General features: G+C 37.4%; 1 protein-coding gene across 2 annotated transcripts in view; it reads right to left on the bottom strand.

Annotated features, from left to right (window-relative positions):
• ST7 (suppression of tumorigenicity 7) overlaps positions 1-20,802 on the bottom strand; it is a 320,239-nt gene extending 299,437 nt beyond the window's left edge. Inside the window, exons 1-2 of one of the 2 annotated variants that reach the window (XM_074268213.1) lie at positions 20,730-20,802; positions 20,153-20,470 (exon numbers count right to left, since the gene is read on the bottom strand). In XM_074268213.1, the coding sequence (XP_074124314.1) occupies positions 20,153-20,303 (151 nt within the window). In that variant the 5' untranslated portion in view covers positions 20,304-20,470; positions 20,730-20,802. Of the gene's footprint in view, positions 1-20,152; positions 20,612-20,729 lie in introns of those variants that run through there. The other variant, XM_074268214.1, reaches the window with a different exon arrangement.
• Between the last annotated feature and the right edge of the window lie 394 nt (positions 20,803-21,196).

Raw genomic sequence — 21,196 nt, forward strand, 5'->3', positions numbered from 1 at the left:
TTATAAAGGATTTAACATATTGTCACTGGTGAACATTTTGAGAGCTAAAAGCAGTAGAAAAGAACTTTCCAAAAATAAAAAATTCTAATATGTACACAAAGAAATGGCTTTCATATAAGATTTGAGTAGTTTTAAAGAAAATGACCTATGTAGTCAATACAAAATCTCAAAATACCTAGTGACAATTTAGAATGATGTCTCAACTGGGTCAGCATTTTGCTGTTTTAAAGATGTAGCAAAAATAATTTTTGTTTAATAAAAACTTAGGAATTTGAGTATAAAAGGATAATTTCAAGAATATTAAAGATGTTAGACTCAGTTGAAAATTTTAGAGTGGCAAAGGACTATGGTAGCTTAGAATATCTGTATATAATTTTATGACTGCATATAATTTTATTTGGGGCCTAATGTACGGCTATAAAAGGACTACATGTTTAATAGGAGAAATCTGGAGAGACATGACTATTTAAGTGAAGGGTCAGTCACTGAGAGACAGAGATATTTAATTAAACCACTGAGAATATAGAACTGGGTTTAGAAACATGAGAATTAAAGACTGAGGAGGGATACTAAAAAGCTGCTCTGTGGGAGATGTGGAAGTTAGAACCAGTCAGCTGACAGAAGGCTTTAGCTACATGATTTCTGATTGATGGGAGAGGGAACTGACTTCACAAGACAGAGCTTCAACTACATCTATCTCTTCAGCACCCTCTGGAGGTGGAGAGATGAAGCTTTTCCTAAGGGCCTATTGCCATTTGCTGCTTCCTCTGGCTGACAAAGCTTGACTTGTACCAACTTTGTTTCCTTTTGTTTATTGGCTAAGAATGAATGAAGGTATTTATTAAGCTTCACTACATGGAAAGCACTGTCTAAGCACTGGGGCTGCAAACATGGCAGTCCCTGCTTTCAAGGAGACCTACTTGGAGAAGACAAGATTTCAGCCATGGGTCTGACAGAAAAATCCCATGGTCCTTAAGATTCAGTGGCAAAGGAGAAAGCAATGCTTCTTCTTTAATGTCATTTAAGGTGACAAATTCACATTAGGTTTTGACAATACTAAAGACTCTGGATTAAAAAGAACCTTCTTTTCTGGGTCTACAGTAGATATGGCTACAGCAAAGAGATCACCAGGGAAAGGGGCCAACATGTACTAATATAAACAGCCCTTTTCATAGTGGCAAGAAACCAGAAACTGAGTGGATGCCCATCAATTGGAGAATGGCTGAATAAAATATAGTATATGAAGGTTATGGAATATTATTGTTCTGTAAGAAATGACCAGCAGGATGAATACAGAGAGGCCTGGAGAGACTTACATGAACTGATGCTGAATAAAGTGAGATCACTGTACATGGCAACAAGATCAATTCTGATGGACGTGACTCTTTTCAACAGTAAGGTGATTCAGGTCAGTTCCATTTCCAATTTGGAACACAAGATTTTTCACAGGTGAATATTGAAAATTATCCTTACATGTATTTTTTGAGGGAAAAAAAAAAAGCTATTGCTATTTTTAAAAAAATGAGAGACAAAACTGAAAAAAAAAAAAAAACTAAGAAACTCGGGGGTGGGGGGGAGAGATGGCTGTAGCACCTGAAAATACAGTTGTCAGATATTACCTCTAAAGGAGTTTTTGTTTCCCTGAATGGTGACTGCAGGCACTAGAGTGGGATCACTGCTATTCCCAAGGCTGTTGGGTTCAGGGTTCATCTGGATCCCAGGGGAAAATGGTCATGGTGATGGCCTGACTTGCGTTTTGCATATTGCCTCCTGTCTCTCTCTTGATGACCCACTGCTTCAGCTAAGCTGGCCTGCTTGCCTTATGGGGAGCAAGAAGTTGGTAGCTGATGGAATGATTGACAAAATAAACCTAACCAAGATAGGACTAAATTTAACTGGTCAACCTGAGCTATGTTGCTATGAGCTCCATTCTGATTGTACAACACAACATCCAGGTGAGTAAATAAATAGCTTAAAATAACTAGCAGAGATAACTAGTTTAAAGAGCTTTATGTACATATAGTTTTCTGATTTAAAGGTCACTTCTATTTACACAAGGGATTCCTAAATATCATTCTGATAGTGACTGTAATTGCTATGTTCTATGTTCAAATACAGAAGAAAAAAGGATCTGCCCATCTGAAGAGAAGCTAAGACAAGGACAAGAGCAAATGTTGCTGAATGGACACCAAAATCCTACAGACAAGAGATGTAAATGACCCCTAAACACATGGGTTTTTTCCTGCAAGTGTTTTCCTGACACATTCTTATATGTATGCACCCAATCTTCACCACAGATACTGAGAGACTCAGTGGGAGAGTACATTCCCATCAGTCACTAAGGTGACATTTTAGGAGTGGTGAGTACCATCAATAGCCAAATGATTTAGGTCTATAGCCCACATGTCAGTCAGTAAACAAACAATTACAGAGCTCTTACCCTGCGTCAGGGACTGGGCTAAAGGTAAGCTGGGGTACAAAGAAAGGCAACAAAACAAAACAAACAACCCGTCTTCAGGAAGTTATAAAGACATTCCTTTCAAAAGGAAAGGTCACATATACACCAGAATATTCACTTGCAGCAAGTCTGAGAAAGCAAAGAACTAGAAATGAAGTAGATGCCCATGCACAGGTTATTGACTAAACAAACTGGACAACATGAATAAAGGACACCTCTTGATACCCCTTCCCTCCCTCCATATATAAAAAATGTGCATACAAAGAATTCAGAGAAGCTTAGAACAACAGCTAAATATCCAATCTAGGTTTCAAGATCTCAAAGGAGAGGGAACCCAATAACTTTCCAGGCAATTCTTTTCACTTTAGGACAGCTTTAATAGTCAGCAAGTTTTTCCAAATGTCAAACTTAAATTTGCCAGGTTTTGGCACCTTCTACCACTGCTCCTGCCCTCTGGGTCCAAAGCAGAACAAGTCTAATCACTTTAAATATTTGAAGGCAGGTACTCTATTTAACACTCCTCCCTCCCCTTCAGTCTTCTTTTCTTCTAAGTATGTTTAGCTACTTCAACTAATCCTCAAGAGTAATACAGACTCAAGACAAATGAGATTCATGTCTGCACTTATCCTGGGGTGCAGAAATTTATCATTCAAAGAATTAATATGCCAAAACAAAAATGGTTTTTGCCCAATCTTAAATTACATTTTCGTACTTGTTTTTTTATTACATTCTCTAATTTGTTTAATTGAATGAAAATGGAAATTCAGGTTTCAGTTTAGAAAAAAAAAATGAATAAGAGAATGATTAAGCATTTATAAATTGCAAGTATCTAAATGAGAGGCAGCATGGTATAGTGAGTAAATAGTATCAGAGTGAAGAAAAGCTGGGTTCAAGTTTAGATTTTATCAAGTTTTGATTACTTTGGCTATTGTCTTTCATTTTCAAAGAAGACTGAATTGGCATCACTACCTTAGAGCCAAGTTAGTGTGTCCAACTGTGGCTGCTCAGATCAGTAGGAGTTAAATGCTCTGCCACAGGTTGGGCATAAACACCCTATGTAAACCTCTGGGGTGGATTTTACATATCTGAAGCTTCTTTTAACTACTTCAATTCTGCTTTGTTCATAGAGCACAGCACCGTCAATGATGAGGGCACACAAAGCTGGGTGGACCTATGCCAGTATCTCCCAAGTCATGCAATCAATTCATGTTCATAAGAGATCCTGGCTGAAGGTCCAACTGAAGAAGAGGTTTTGAATTCCATTAAACTTCTCTTTCATACAAAAGCATATGGTACTAATTCTATTCCAGCTGAGATTTACATGGTTTGGGGTTCATTGTTCATACAAATGCTGACTAAAATTATATGGAAAGAGGAGCTTATCTCCTAGGAGTTCAAGGATGCCTCCATTGTCTATCTCTACAAATGGAAAAGAAAAAAGACTGTCCTTGACAATCACAGAAGATCTCTTAGTCACTGCTGGGCAAGATTCTTTCCAGAGTCCTCTTTAACAGGCTGATCCTTCACCTGGAAGATGGTCATCAATATAAGAGTCAGTAAGGCTTCAGAAGGGATTAAGGAATAGTGCTTATGGTGTTGCTGCCCACAAGCCCAGGAGAAATGCCAGAAGCAGAACAGCACAACATTCTGATACTGTCTGTCTCAAGAAATTATGGGAAATTGTCAAAATTTGGTTGCCCAGAAAAGTTCATCAGTATTATGTCAGTCTCTGACACATTATAGTAGCAATATAGCCCTCTATATGTTATTTCACCTCTCACTGCTCCCAATAAACTATAAATTGTAGAATAGTTGTGGATTCATATTGGCAAAGAGAGTTTTCTTACCAATAATAACCTACTACACAGAAATCATAGGTCTGGACCCCCTCTAAAATTTCTCTCAATATTCCATAATTCTACTATTTATGTTCCATCTATTAAATATTAAGGTTAGTCTGAAGTTAATTCTGAAAAATTCATTTTCCCAAAAGATTCATTATCTGAACAGAAAGACTACATTTATGAAACACTGAGTGAGGTCACATGTTTGTATTTCCTAATGATGAAATATAGATGAAATATGTTACTTTCTAAACTGTATATTGGGTAATTTGTAAAAATTAAGAGCTATGCTTTAAAATTTAGTCAACTCTGCTGGACATATATACAAGTTTAATGAAATTTGGTCCAAAGTTATTTAGATATTATCTCTATTGTGAATCTTAAAGTTAAAAAAAAAAGGTAGTTTTAAAAACAAAGGACAAGAAAGATTGATTTGCAAAGGTAATTGATAGTTTGAATGGAACAGCTAGTTAGAATCTCACAAGCTAAAGTATTGATTTTTAAAACAATTTTTTTTCCTCAACTAGTATGTATGTTAAAATTGGAAATTGATTGTAAATTACATGAGATTCCTCTCCATTTTTGTGATAGGCTATGTTCTGTCTACTTGGCTATCACTTATGAAAGTTGTAAAATTGCTAATTAACTTGCTTGGAGTTATTGTCGTAATATTGAAACCTAAAATTGTTAAGGATTATTGATGTGATAGGTTATTAGAGAAAAAGAGATGTTACAGAGCCAGAGAGAAGCAGGATGTTTTGGCTGACACCAAAAGATTTGTTCTAGGCCCCTAAAATGGAAAGACAGAATAGAAAGAATAGACTAGAAATGGTAAATGTTAAATAGAGAAGAGTATAGAAAGGAGTTTTAATAATTAATGATGGAAAGGGAAAGATCCTTAATGGACCTTGCCATTTGCAGGAAAAAAGAAACAGCCCATGGGGTTGGGGCATGTCCTTGGCTGTCCTGAAAGGGATTTAGCACCCTAAAAGAGTTAGCTATAAGGAGGAAAAGTAGGGTCACAAAGCATAGTGAAGTTAGGAGAGATACCATGTGGCATGGGGGAAAGGGGAAAGAGAAAAATCTGTTGGCTTGGGAAGGTGAAGACTTAGCCCACTTTTTCCTCACTGGATGTGGCTGCTCTTTAGACATGATAAAATAAATTCAGTCACTGGAGCTCACCCCCCCCCCAACTTCTACAACCCCGCTTTGCTGGTTAAATGAAATTAATATTAATTGCTTCTGTTGTTTAAAGGAATAGCTTACATTTACCTGGTGTTAATAACTGAATGTTTTTATTTTTGAAGTCTGTGGCTGTTCTAAGGCAAAGTCATTTGTGATGCTATCATCAAAGGTTCTACCACTTAGCAATGCAAGGAACTTCTAAGAGAAGTTTTATTAGATTTCTGGTTAACTCCAAATTCTCTGAAAGTGGTTTTTCAAAATCCATTCAGCAAATTATCTAATATTTATTAAGTGCATCATGATCTCATTGTTTAATGAATATGATCCATGGCTTTCTTACTCTATAGGCACATGGGATAGTTTAGGATTTAAAACCTGATTAGTGAAACTTGCTATTGAGATGAAATCTCTTGGGATTATAACTGTTATTGCTTTGAGTTTTGAATTGGGGAATGATTATCTGTTGAATTATTAAGTTAGTAACCCTCCATTTGAGAGTTGAATTGGCTAAAGTAGAATTGTTACTACATGACTTTGTCAACTGTGCTCTCAGACTGAGGCCTTGAAAGATCAGTTTTGATGCTATAGTAATCATGCCCCTGCCTTTTTCCTCCTATAATCAGAGTTAGTGGTCAATAGAAGTCATAAGCACAGACCAAGTATATATATAAAAACCAAGTATGTAATATTTTGCTATTTTTGATCTAAAAATATATAGCCATTACATCTTATAACTTTGGTTATAAGATAGTCTTGTCATCTATTTGTTGTTAAGATGTCTGTGTCTATATGAAATAAGGTCCTTAAGACCTTACTGTAAAGAACAACTGATACAAATGTCTGTAGGACCTGTTATTTTATTCATTATTAAAACTGAAACTGAAACTTCTTTGGTTTGGAAAATATTTTAGTGTACATTTTTCTTAGAAAGATATAACTTATGGAATGTTATATTACATCAATGGGAAAATTTATAGAAAATTTCTAAACACCTTCAGGCCAACTTCTAATCCCAGAGCCACACCAGTGGAACTTCTTAGGTCTATAAAAGGCTGCAAAGGGTCTTGTGAAATCTATTTTCACTGGTCTCAAGCTAGGAACTCAAGTGATTTCTGAAAGTGCCATTGAACCCTCTTCTCCTGAAACCAGTTTAGAGTTATAAGGATACTTATCAGTGTGTATGTGTGTGTGTTTAAAGGTTATTGGCAGGAAGAGGAGGAACGTGTTACAACTGGAAATTTCATTCCTAGCACAACCCTATCAGAAGAATTAGTAGAGAATTCAGGGATTAATTATGCATCCTGTGTAAGATCTGTAGGGGTTAATAGACTTTTTATGAAGTGGGATGTAAAAAAAAAAAAATTTAGCCAAATATGAGGGGGTTAGAAAAGTAGGTGGAAACCAAATGATTAAAAAGAAAAAAAGTGGAATTGTGAGAAATCAAATTGGAGAAATGAAACTTAGATATTTGAAACTCACAAGGACATCAAGGAATAATCAAGGGTAGACTTTATGTTCTTCCAAAAGAATATAAGCTCCTTGAAAGCAAGGATCGTCTATGTAATGAAAGGTGGAGATTCATGTCCTGTAAATTCTGTAACATCCATTTAATGGAGAATCAGGGATGGGAGAACATAAATGAAGAAGATAGGAGAAGTCCCAAAGGTGAGAGCTATACAGAAATTGAAACATTTTATCAGGCTTGGTGTGAGAAGTCCTCAAATGAACACAAAAAGAGGAGGTATTAAGTGGCATAAAAGTGAGGCCTACTCAGAAAACTGCCCCCACCACGGTCCAGGAAAAATCCCCTTGTTTTGTACCTTTGCTTAATCTCACACTGGTTTGTAATCTCTAGTGCCCCTGTTCTTGTACCCTGAGGGTGGGGTAGATTCCCTAGACAAACTGTGAGCTCGAGACTAAAATCAGGAACAGCTGAGGCCCAAATTCAAAGTATAAAAAACCCCTGCTCTGTTGCCTATCCTTTGCCTCCTTTCACTAGAAGGAATGATGATACCCCTTTGCTGCAGGAATTAAATAAACCACTTTCTGTTCTGGCTTTGAGAAACTTCTATTTGAATTATTTTGAGTCGGTGGTTGCTGTCCCACACATTGTACATTTCTATTTAATTAAAAATTGCAATAGTAGTTTTTTCTAAGAAAAGTACCAAGTGGATAACAAATTTCTTCCTCTATAACCCACAGATATTTACCAACACATACTTTTGGGAAAAGTATTGGTCAGATCAGCTGAATTCAAATCACTGAATTGCAAAACATTATAAAAACTTTTTTCAACTCCACTCAAAATTACACCTATCAAATAAACATAAAAGATAAATTTGGAAGTAAAGAAATTCTATTCTTTCTAGTACCAAGAGATCTCTTGAAGAAAAAAAAGAACAGAAAGAATAATCTGTATAATTTTCAAATAATCTATTTTAACAGGATAATAGAGTAAAATGTCAATACTCTTGACAAAAATGATAAAATACCAGGTTTCACAAAAATCTGGAAAAAAACAATTACTATAATAAAGCTTTACATTTTTAAAAACTGCTTCAGTTCACATTTAAATTACCTTGCTCAAAACAGAGGTATTCTTACAACTGAGCAAAGGTGCTTAAAATAATTATCCAACATTATTGTTCTATCAGAAACAATCAAGTAGGATGATTTTAGAGAGGCCTGGAGAGTTACATGAACTGATGTTAAGTAAAATGAGCAGAACCAGGATTTCATTGTACACGACAAAGGACATGGCTCTTCTCAAAATGAAGAGATTCAGGCCAGTTCCAATGATCTTGTGATGATAAGAACTATCTACACCCAGAGGGAGGACTGTGGGAACTGAATGTGGATCACTACATAGAATTTTCATTTCTTTTGTTGTTGTTTGCTTGACTTTTATTTTCTTTCTCATTTTTTTCCTTTTTCATCTGATTCTTTTTTATTTTATTTTTGTGGAGGCAAGTGGGGTTAAGTGACTTGTGCAGGATCACGAAGCTAGGAGGGTTAAGTATCTGAGACCAGATTTCAATTCAGGTCCTCCTGACTTCAGGGCTGGTGCTCTATTCACTGCACCACCTAGGTGCCCCTACATCAGATTCTTCTTGTGCAGCAAAATAATCATATAAATACATATGCCTATGTTGGTTTTTTATATATATTTTTTGCCATGTTTAACATATATTGGATTACTTACCATTTAGGAGAGGGGGTAGGGGTGGGGGATTGAAACACAAGGTTTTGCATCAGTCAATGGTGAAAAATTATCCTTGCATATGTTTTGAAAATAAAAAGCGTCAATACAAAAAAAAAAAATAATAAAGTCCCCCCCCAAAATAAAAAAAAAAATTAAAAATAAAAGATCCCCGTCCATGAACCATAGAGATTTCCTTATTGTTTGGGGTTTGGTTTGGTTTTTGTTTTTTAAAACTCTGAAAGTTTGCACATTTCTTATGAAGGATGGTGGGCAGTCCAAAATACTGTGCTGGACTTTGAATGAACATGGGACTTAACAATGGCTAATTCCCTTCTTTAGTTATTTAAACATGATCCCCAGATAAACTCATTTTCTATGAATTTACTATCCCTTATGGAGTACAGGATTCATTAAAAACTTAATATTTTTGTCACCTTCCTCCTTAATGGTGTCTTTCTCCTGATTTTGTGAGTTCCTCTAAGGAACTCAGTTTACATCTTTTTCTTGTTAATTGCTTAAAAAAAAAAAAAATCACATACAAATTTAGCCCTCTGTTAGCTGGGAAGAAGTATGTCACAGTGGAAAAGTCAAATTTCTCTGAGCCTCAGCTTTGCCTAATCTATAAAATTAAAATCTTAGCGTAAATGAGATCTAAGAATTCTTATCATCTATATGAAATTAATTCTTAATCTTATTCTTAATCTATATAAACCTCTGGAGACATTAAAAAGTACCCAAAAAACTTCTTCAAAAACTACCTTTTTTCCTCTTAGTCTCTTCCAACCAAGAAAGTTTTTCTTCAACCATTTGTGATAAATTTTTAAACCATTTCATTGATTTTCTGTTTTTTAATTATCTCTGTTGTAACAGTGATGAATCCTATTTTTTCACTTCAAATGTAACTACACTATTTCTACACATTGTTTTTCAAGGAAGATATATTCTTAGTTCTGAACAGCAAACTTGGAAGAAAAATTTTGAAATGCTCTCCATTTGAAAATGGTAATCTACCTGTAAAAAAAAAAAAACTACAAAATGATACAGCTGTAATATGAAAGTCTCTTAGGGACATCTAGTTCAATATTCTCATTTTACATATGAGGATATTAGGGCTTGATGAGATAAAATCATATTCCCAAGGTCAATCTGCAAGTTAAGTGACATTTTCCATGACCATCTATTTCCCCATGCTTGGAATGCTCTCCCTCCCTATCTCAGGGAGGGCTTCCTAACTTCCTTCAAATCTCCAATAAAGTCTAACTTTCTGTAAGAAGCCTTTTTTCAGTCCTCAAATCTTACTGTTTTTTTCCTTCTAAGATCAGCCCCAATTTCTCCTGTCCTTTATTTCATTTGTGTAGAGTAGTTCATGTGTTGTCTCTCCCAATAGACTATGAGCTCCTTGAGGATGGGTGATTGTATTTAATCCCCAATATTAAGCTTAGTATCCAGCACATAGGAAGTTCTTAAATATAACTTCGTTGACTGAAGTTATAGAGAAAGGACTTGAACCTAGGATGTTTAGTCCAAGACTCTTTCTAGCTTAAAGAATTAGAGGCAGCTTAAAGTCTAGATGGAAAAGTAAAACCTAGCACCCAGGAAACATTCCATCCAATTAGCTACTTACCTATGTGAGTCCAAAAATAAATTAAGTTGAAATTTTAAATAATAGTGGGGCACATAAAATCCTTGGCTATGGCACACACAAACAATAAAAAACACAATTAGTAGTAAAAATGTGAACATTAGAACAAATTGTCTCTTCAATCAGGACCAGAAATTCTAATATACTTGATCATTAAGTTTACTTATCTTACTAATGGGTAATAGCACAGATACTATTACTTAATTGAGTTATCTTTTTCAGTATCCAACTCTGTATTATCTGCCTTGATACATTGATACAGATTTCTCTTTTTCTTTTCTTTTCTTTTCTTTTTTTTTTTCCCAACAGGCACCACTTTGCTTTATGGAACAAAATAAGCATCAGGAAATTGGCTGTAAAACAAATTGCAATAAGTGTCTTTACAGTGATTCCAATATAACAGCAGAGATATGCTAAAAGATATGAAAATTCTCATACAGACCGATTTTAAAACTTTTAGCAAAAAGGAAGATAGAATTAAGCCTCCCAAAGAGCTGAGTTGCCTGAGAGTACTGTTATGGAGCATCTTCCAGTTTTAAATCTTTCCTTTGGAGTTGGTCATCTCACAGGTTTTCATCCTTGGATGAATGTTTTTGTGCTTAGATATCAACTAGATTTATAACTGTACAGCCTATGAGATAACTGACACTGAAAATTACTGTCTTAAATACTAAATTAAAAGTCTCATCAAGCAAATGAGTTATTTTCTCTAAATCAATGAGCTTGTTAAAAATGAAACATAAACCCTTGTACTAAAAAAAAATAAAAAAAAAATACTCTTCTTCAATCTTACAACCAAAGACAATTAGTTAAGCTCAGAATATTAGTAAAGAGATACGGGTGGTCTTCATTTCCCCATTTCCACTTTATGTCCTTACTCTTACAAACTTATGCCTCAAAAACTCTTATCTTTTTAAGCCACTGAAATCCTACTCGTTCTTCAAAACCTAACTCAAATGATTTTTCCTGAAAGGAAATTCCTTCTTAGAAAATCAATTTGATTTTTCATTCAAACATTTATTAGGCACTTAGTGCATGCAATGCATTGTGCTAGACACCAGGAAAGATACTAAGATGAGTAACTTATTTGACACCCTCAAGGAATTTAAAAATCTAATGATCTTATAAAACTTTAATTGTTTCTCTTATGCAATTTTGTATTGATGTTTGTATATATACTCCTATTACACTATATGCGCTTATTAATGTTCTCATCTCCTCCAGGGTCTCTTAGTACAATAGTTTCTACACAATTAATATCTGCTAGATGAGTGAATGAATGAAAATTATATTCAAAATTTAATAAAATGTGTTTGAGAAATTATGCTATAAGAGTAGGTCTTCTCTGAAAAAGACCTAAGCTGCAGTCACTTCTAAGTCATGCTAATTAGGAGCAATTCACTTGACCTAGCCCTGCCCCATCTCCTTATCTATAAAATGAAAGTACTTTCTAAATTACATACCTCATAGAAGTACATGAACAATGACTGTAAGACACTATAAATAAATGACATGTTATTTCTTGTTATAGGAAAAGAATTCTCACTTGCATAAGATTCAATATGATAGACTCTGAGTTACTTTCCAAAAAAACATGAAGCATGACTAAGATACAGATCACTTTAATAATGAATCAAAATACAAATAAAAACATTATTAAGTTGCAGCTCCACAATAAGCAATTAATTGTTACTATTATGACGTAAACATTCTAAGAAGGGAAATATTACTTTGAAGTGGGAAGAATGAAGGGAAAACTTCACAGAGAAGATGCTATTTGAAACAAACCTTAAAGAATGGAAAGAATTTTAACAGTCCCAAATATAAAACTGGTGGAAATAAACTTTAAGTAGAAGAATCCAATGTGTTCAGAGAATAACTAATCCAGTTTAATTGGATTATAGGATAAATGAATAGAAACAATAGTACATAAGGCAGGTAGTGCATTTAGGTTAAAATATGCCTTGAATCAACACAGTTTATATTGTGAATATAATTTATATTATCTTGTGAAGAAAAAAAAGACCCTATTTAGGCTTAGGGAATCCCAGTAATTCCTTCATAAATAATAACTGTGTGACTATGGACAAATCACTTAACCTCTTTTCAGAATCTTAGTTTCCTCAGCTGTAAAATGAAGATAGTAAAATATATTACACAGTGGGCCAAAGTCAAGGAAAATCCGAGCTCAAATCTAGCCCCTAAAATTAATAGATGTGTAACTCTGGGCAAATCATTTAATCTGTGGCTGTTTCAGTTTCCTCAACTTGAAAATGGGGATAATAATAGCACCTACATTTCAGGGTGGTTGTAAAGATCAAAGGAGATAATCTGTGTAAAGGCACAGTGCCTGGAACATAATATGCAGTTAATAAATGTTTCCTTCCTTCCTTCACAGCTTTGTTTTGATAAAATGGCTTTGTAAACCTTAATATATCAATATTAGTTGCCATTACTGCTGACTGCCATGTTCAGAAGTTTTTACTTTATTCAAAAAGTAAGAGTTTTTGAATAGGGTTGAAGACTAGAAGATGGGAGGTAGATTTAAAGTCTATCTGTTGTCCAATCGAGTATCTCAACTAATTTTGTGGCAATAGGGGGGATGAATACAAGAAATATTGAGCAGTCAAGCTTTCAGACTTCTTGAAGTTTATAAAAGATTAATTACTATGGAAACTTCTTAAAATTTATTTTAAAATTACACTATGAAAATCATGCTTAAACAAGTTTCTTTATTTAAAAGGAAAAAAAAAAAAAAAGACCATCCCGAGATTCCTCATTCCCTTTCTGTACAAAAAAATACTTTGTGTGTATATAAATAAAATTATTAGATCTATTAGAAATGTATATTTTCTGCCAAATAATTTTAATGATGGGAAAAGATTAAGGGAAAGGAAATAAGTATTTATATAGTGTTTATTATGTGCTAAGCACTTTATACAAATATTTTCTCATTCGATTTTTACAAACTTTGAAACCATTATCCAAATTTTATAGTTAGGGAAACTGAAGCAAACAAAGGTTAGGTTACTAATCTAGGCTCATACAATGACCGAGTATCTGAGGCTGAATTTGAATTCAGATCTTCTTGATTCCAAATCCAGCACTATACATGGCACATTATCAGCTCACTATAATACATAATTTATTTATAACTATACCTTTAGTATATTATTTAGTTAAATAACTTTAAGTCACAATTATCCTACTATATATCCTAGGTAGATGAGTGGCACAGTAGATAGAGTGCTGGGCTTAGAGTAAAAAACATATGAAATTGAAATCCTGTCTTACATAATGATACTGATTAGCTATATGATCCTGGATTAGGCATTAATGATTAATTGCCTCAGTTTTCTCATCTATAAAATCAGCATAATAATAGCATCTACTTCTCAGGTTCTTATGAGATATCTGCAAAATACTTTGCTAACAAATGCTAGATGATAATTTCAGTGCATAAATTGCTAAAATACATCTTAAAAATAAGTCTCCAGAATTATTAAATTATTTAAAGACTTATAAAAACAGTTATTTGGTGCAAAAGTAACAAAACTGTACATTTTTTAAAAATTATGTATTACATGTTATTATATGCTTAGTTCCTGCAACCCTTCAGATAAAGATAAAAAGACCACTGCTAAGATACTATTAGGAAAGAGACACCCTGTTTTCCAGAGTTAAAGCAGGGTAGCTCAGCTGTTCCCTGAGCTTGATATAACAACAATCCTTTGCGAACTGATAGCCCCAGAGCTCCAGCAATCACCAACAGGCCCAGACACGAAGTCCTGCTATGAATGGACTTTTTGTCATTAGACAACCTAGCCTCTCTGTTGATGGTATGCCTTGATACTGTTGCTACTGATTACACTGTCTGATTCTTTGTCTAACCACAAATATATACCTCAAAGTTCAACCACACTAGTCACCCCACTAGGGGACAGCTCAACACAACTATCTGATCCACCTCCTTGCTTACAAGTCATTTCCCTCACTTTGAAATTTAAGTTCTGTTTGATTCCTGATTTTCAAGTCTCTGGTTTGTTCTGGCTCCAGATATCCAGATTTGAGGCCAGTTTGATCAGGGTGATACACCAAAACAATTATGCTATAAAGTCAGTTTTATTATTATGGGATTTTTTTGGAGCCAAAACTACTGTTTTTCTTATTAAAAAAAAAGTTCTATTTGATTCTTCCTACCTACAATTAATTGTCTATCCTGATATAAAATCAACCTCTAGGGTTATTTTGCTGCTCTTGAAAAAAAGATGCCACATTAAAAAAAAAAAAAAAATCTACATTTTAAAAAACCTTGTTAAAAGCTTAGTCTACTATATTTTCAGTAAAACATAAAACCATATTAACAAACCACCTCCATCTAAGTATAGGGCCAGTATGCCACAAGCCTAAACACATGCTGTAGTGTTTAACATCAAAGTTAAAGTATGAAAGCTGACTTTTGTATTCTGTTGGCCTTTTTTTCCCTTCTTTTAAACTCATTTTTCATTGCAAGGTTCAAGAACCCCTGCAAAAGAACAGACTTATCTCTGTATAATCTAAAGCAGGGGATGTTGGGAATTTTCCCATATTTAACCTCCCTATTTTAATTGGCATGTTCAATGAAAATACATCAATTTCCTGAAGGAGGAATAGAGGAAAAGAAGGAGCATAGTGCAATTAAAGAAAAGTTATGAGAAAATAAAATACACACATGCATATGTATTTTTATACACCACACACACACAAATAATTTTCTGCATTGTCATTGCTTTGAAGAAAAGATTCTATAAAACTTAGAGATTACATTTTTTTTGCCACAAAATTTGATCTAGAAATGTATAAATAAAAATGTTGGATTCCAAAATGGCAAAGCATATAAGCAGGGAGAGTTTCAAAGAAAACTGATGTTTTTCGCATATTTTCTATAACCTAGAAATTGCAGAATTGGTCCTATTATGAGCAAGAATCCTAGATAAGGATATTTGTCAGCCAAGCAGTGCTTGTAAAGCAATGTAGAGATAATATTTTCAATTTCCCAAAGAGGCCCTCATACATGCGTCACATTTACCATTTCCTAAAAAAAGCTCTTTTAAGAAAGCAGGCTCTCAGGAGACTATTTGCTTTCCTTCTCTGTCCCAAGAAAAGAACCACCACCAGGGGAACTGTAAACAGTAAAATTGTCCATGTTTAAAAAAAAATTGGGGTAAAGGATTTCTATCTCTTCTCAAGGGATTTCTATCTCTTCCCATACCGATTTTGATAGTAACTATACTAGGAAGCTAACTGACCCTTTGGCACTTGCCCTTTGGCACTGAGGATTGAATAGCCTGACCTTTAAAGGCCTTTTCCAAAAAGGGGAAAAAAATTTAATTTAATTAACAAGCTTTTTAGACAGTTTTCCCATTAATTTCTTTACTTCTCATTTGAATGTAAGGGGAAAAAAAGAAATGGTTTCCAGTTCCTCCTATAGCATTTATAAAAAGTAAAACTACGAGATAGATTAAAATCTCAAAAATGCAAAGCATCAATATCTGACCTTGCCCTGATATACCTTTATTATTGCCTTTATAGACAATAGACTATTTACCCAAGATCATTCTAAATGGCAAAGTTGGCTCCACAACCCCAAGTTTTCTGACTACATACATATCATGGCCCTTTCTATTTCACCATAAGGCCCCCACAATGTCTGGCAAAAATGGACAATCTTATTACTAAAAAAATTAAATAAATAAAAATAACTCCATGAGGCAGCAAAGTTGCTCAGGGGTAGCCACGTGACACAGTACATAGAATAGCAGTCCTGAGTTCAAATACAGCCTTTTTCCAGCTGTGTGATTCTTTACAAGTCACTTCATCCTATTTACCTCAGTATCCTCATCTGTAAAAATGAGCTAGAGAAGGGAGCCACTCTAGTAACTTTGCCAAGAAAACCTCAAATGGGTTCATAAAGAGTCTGCCATGACTGAAACAACTGTACAATTCAAGTAGATAGAACCCTGGAGCCTGGAATCAGAAAGAGCTGAGTTCAAATTGGCTTTCAGACACTCAATAGCTAGGAAATGCAAAAAGCCACTTGAGGTCTGTATGCTTTAATTCACTGGAGAAGGAAATAGCAAACCAGTCTAGTATCTTTGCCAAGAAATGCCCATGAATAGCATTGGCATGCTATGAACCACATGGGTCAGGAAGAGTCTGACAGAACTTCAAAACAACACATTGTTAAAAAGCTATTCCCAAGCCTAAAACAACAGCTGGGACACACAATAGGTATTTAATAAATGCTTGTTGATGGACCAAACCAATAATTTTCACCTTTTGGTCCTTCTCTTTATAACAGGTAAGAATAAGCTCTCTATCCTTTTAGCTGACAGTCCTTCAAATATTTGAAAATCATTATCATGTTCTCTTCCCACTTTGGATTCCCCAAGCTAATCATCTCCAATTCCTTCAATCAATTCTCTGTTATATAGTTTCAAAGACTGGTAGAAAGAAATTTACTTTCAAATATATATATATATATATGGTTTTTTTTTGTTTTTTTTTTTTTTGAGGCTGGGGTTAAGTGACTTGCTCAGGGTCACACAGCTAGGACTTTCAAATATTTTGTTTTGTTTTATAACTGGCTTCTCTCTCTTTTTTCTTTCTTTTATTTTTTTTTTTTCATAGAGAAAATGCCAAAGGAGGTGAATTTTTTTTTTTTTTTTGAGGCTGGGGTTAAGTGACTTACCTAGGGTCACACAGCTAGGAAGTGTTAAGTATCTGAGACCACATTTGAACTCGGGTCCTCCTGAATTCAGGGCTGGTGCTCTATCCACTGCGCCACCTAGCTGCCCCAGACGTGAATCTTCTTAACTCATGTATTTGCTTCCAAACACAGGTGAAACTATTCCTTTGTTAAACTGATATAGCACTAGGCACTCATTCCCTTGATTTCTATTATAATCCTTGAGATCCCAAAAAAGTGAGAAACCCACTTGAAAACTGCCAGAGCTATTTAGTGAAAATGGCTTAAAAGTTATATGACAATAGATCTTTCGTGTACACTATATAAGTTCCACATAACAATATTATGAAATATATTGTACAAATGGGTAATTGCCACCAACTTTGTAAAGACTAGGTCACAAACCAGAAAGAACTGCACTCAGGAGTCAAAACCATTAGGTCTTTTATTCTTTTATTCTCCAAATCTGTATATTTTTCCAAAGTGCCACATTCCTGTTTTTCTCCTAAAAACTAGATATCCACTCACTCCAGTTTATCTTCAATTCTGATGCCAAATTAATTTTCCTAAAGAGCAAATTCAATCATGTCATCTCCATATTCAATAAATTCCAGTGACCAATAAGTGTCTGGAGCAAGACTAAATATCTTGCTTTATCTATCCACTGTTATTCCACCATGTCTAAAATCCAAACTCTTTGGATTTGGAAACTAACCCTCTGAGACATTAAGTGATTTGTCCAGAGTCACAATGACAGCAAATAGCAAGGTCAACTCATCTTCTGAAAGAGAAACCTTAGTTCTTGAGCTCTACGTAAAACATGAGGGCCAAAAGCCGGATTGGTTCCAACTGAAAATAAAAGTTTCCTTAAGTTCAGATACATAAGAAATGACTCAATTAGTCAGTAAATATTAAGCACCCACTACGTGGGAGGCAATTTGCCAAGTTCTCTGGGTACAAATACAAAAATAAAACCACTTCTGTCCTCAAGGAGCTTACATTCCTAGTTAGCATTAAGTAACAAAATAATGTTATTAAATATTTAGCCCCCCAAACTATAATAGAGATTTTAATACAAAAGAAAGAATCTATGTCTAAGATTTTTTTGGCCCCACAAGTTGACAGATCACTATACTAATACAAAATACAGAAATCTCCGAATTTTCAGACTGCTGGTAATCAATAATTTATTTTAAAAAAGAAAAAAAAAACCTACTCGTGGAGGTAGAAACTACAGTAGACATTAAACCAGATTTTCAGTGTTTTCTAAAATACAACTCATTTTGTGGTGTAAAATGTTTTCGAGATATTTCTGTTACTGTGCTTTTAAGGACTTGCTGGTTAGTTTTCCATTTTATTCTGTCACTACAAACATTGAGATTTGAAAGTCAGGACACATTTCTTTCATATGTGGGATGATTGCATCGTGTTCCAGGCTAAAATTCAGACAAGCCTCAATGATGGAGTAAGTTTCCTCAACAAGATTTCCTCCTACGAATGAAATCTCAGGTCTGGTTTAAAAAAAAAAAAAAAAAAAGTTCTGGACACAAATAATAAGGGAAAATTAGAAATTTCTTTAAAATTCCCATTCAGAGTACTATAAATTCCAGATTTCCTGTCTTTATTTTTGTTCCTTCTACATCTGCTTTAGAGATCTGATGCTTCATTCATACTCCCTGACTTGATGAAAAGCAACCGACAAACCTTGTCAAAACAGAGTTAGAAAATCACCACCCCATGGAGCAGTCTGATGTTAAGGTCAGAAGCCGGTTAGGCGTAAACAACTTTCATGCAGTTGCTCTGGCTGTAACCGCGGCTCACATTCGAGCAGATAGTGCTACGAAACTGACAAAGTACTTTACTTAACCACCACCTCAGAGGACTTCAAAAGGGGTGGGGGCGGGGCAAGCAGTTCTGCTCCCCAGCCAGCACCGGGCCCACCCAAATTTCCTCCAGCACCACCCCCAGTCTAAAGCTGCTAGTTCTGGCCGCGACGCCTCGGCAGGCCCGTTTTCCCCTCCCTCCTCAGGTTCGGGCCCGCAGTCTCCCGGGGTAAAGCTACAAACGGCATCACAACAGCGTGTACCATGCCCCAGCTTTCTGAAAGAGGTCCAACGGGGTGGTAGAGCCTGGGCAGCCGAAGCGACTTCTCTTTCCGAGACTCCGTTCCCCTTGGGATTTAAAAGGAACAAAGTAGGGGAAAGAGTAAGGATGGTGACGAACTAGAAGAAGGAGCCTGGATGCTCCGGGACCAACCTGCCTGGGACGAAGGGGGAGGGGCAGGAAGGGTAGGGATGACTCCCTGAACAGAATCCCATCCTCTCCCCTTCTCCAGTCTCTACTCAAGGGAAAGTTGCAAACTCTGGGGAGTCTTTGCTGCAGTTTGCACGCAGCAGGGAAAGGGCATGTGCAGGGAGAAGAATCGTCTGGGAGGATTCTCCTCCTACAGAGCCGACCCTCTCCTACTCCCCTTCCTCAGAGTCCTCCCCAGAGGGAAGTGCCAAGTGCTCAGAAGTAACTATTTGTGGCCGCAAGCACGCAGCAGGGAGGAGGGCCACCTCCAGGGGGACGGAGCGGCTTTGGGCCTGGCACCTTCTGCTGCGGGATGAGGCGGGAGGGAGCCCAACGGCTCCTTTCCTGTCCTTCCCACCCCCGCACGTACGTGGCTCCCACGAGCTCCACTCCCCCGCCTCCTCCCAGGCCGCCTGCCGTAACCCTGCCTGCCCGGCCCTGCTCTGCTCTCCTCGCCGGGAACTCCTACTCTCTGGAGGTTAGGGAGAAGCTGGGGAAAGGCCAACCCGGGGGCAGTCCCCAGCCCCAAGGAACCCCACGCGGCCACTACCCGCGTGGACGCCGAATCCCGCGGGCGGTAGGACCCTGGGGGAGCCGCCGCGGGGCTCATTCCCAGGCTCCTCCAGCCCCCACCCCCCACCTCCGGGGGATCCCCTAGCACCCCCTCTCCTATTACCCGCGCGCGGCCACTCTTCCCCTCCCTCCCAGCCCACGGGGGCAGCGGGGGAGGGAGCGAGGGCCCCGGCACGAGTTGCACCAAGTTGGGCGAGCGGGCCTGGGACGCCGGGCTCCCGCCTCCTACCTGTGCTCAGGTTGTCGTTGATTTTCAAGGGCACCCGCAGGATGTAGACAAGGAAGAGCATGATGAAGAACCACACGGTCCATAGATAAGTCCACGACCACACGATGCAGGACTTGAGCTGCTCCAGGAACCCCGGCCCCGCTTCAGCCATGTTTTCTGTCTCGCTCACCGGGGCTTTTTTTTTTTTTTTTTTTTTTTTTTTTCTTAAAGTCAAGAGTTGCTCCTGGTCCTGCCGCCTCCGCTCTCAGCCGCTGCCGCCGCGGCCTCTCCGCACGGGCCGCCCGGCCGATTCATGGGCCGCCCCGGGCCCGGCCTGCCCTGCGAGAGCGCGACGAGCGAGTGAGGCAGGAGCGCGGGCGCTGGGCTCCCCCGAAGCCGCCCGCGCTGCCCCGGCCCAAGCTTCTCCACCCTCGCGGCTCCTTCCCCTGCGGGATCCCAGCCCCCCCCACCCCCCACCCCCCGCGCCTCCGTCTTTCCCTCCTCCCCCTCCTCCCCTCCCTCTGCCGAGGTCACGGAGCTGCGCCGTGCCCCCTTCCCTCTTCTCTTTAATTGTTAGGACAATCCGAGTTACCCAGACCTGAGTCCGCTTCTTAAGGAAAAACTGCGGCTGCGAGGAGGGACCCCGCCCGGGAGCAGCTGCTCACTTCTCCGGGTCACGGAGCCCGGGGCAGCCCGGACCCGAGCCCTGCTCTCAGCCACGTTTCCTCAGCTTGCACCAGTCCGTGCTATAGAGACCAACTTTCCTCCCACGGAGACACACGCCACACAGAGGTCCTCGGGACCCCCTGTACTGACACAGGCACAAAATGTTAGGATTACAAAGGGAACCAACTCTACCGAAATAGAGGGATTCACATTCAGGCGGAGACAAATAATTGTACTCTTCTGTGTGTGCATACTTAGAGACACACAGGTTATCCTAAAAAGTATGAAGTAAATAGGGTTACAAAAGAAACCGACTACATAGAAATGTGGTGATCAGTACTTGTAGATAACACAGCTTCATATACGTATACATACATGTATATAAATACATCAGGAATG

Source organism: Sminthopsis crassicaudata, chromosome 5 (assembly GCF_048593235.1).
Source record: "Sminthopsis crassicaudata isolate SCR6 chromosome 5, ASM4859323v1, whole genome shotgun sequence".
Lineage (NCBI taxonomy): Eukaryota > Metazoa > Chordata > Mammalia > Dasyuromorphia > Dasyuridae > Sminthopsis > Sminthopsis crassicaudata.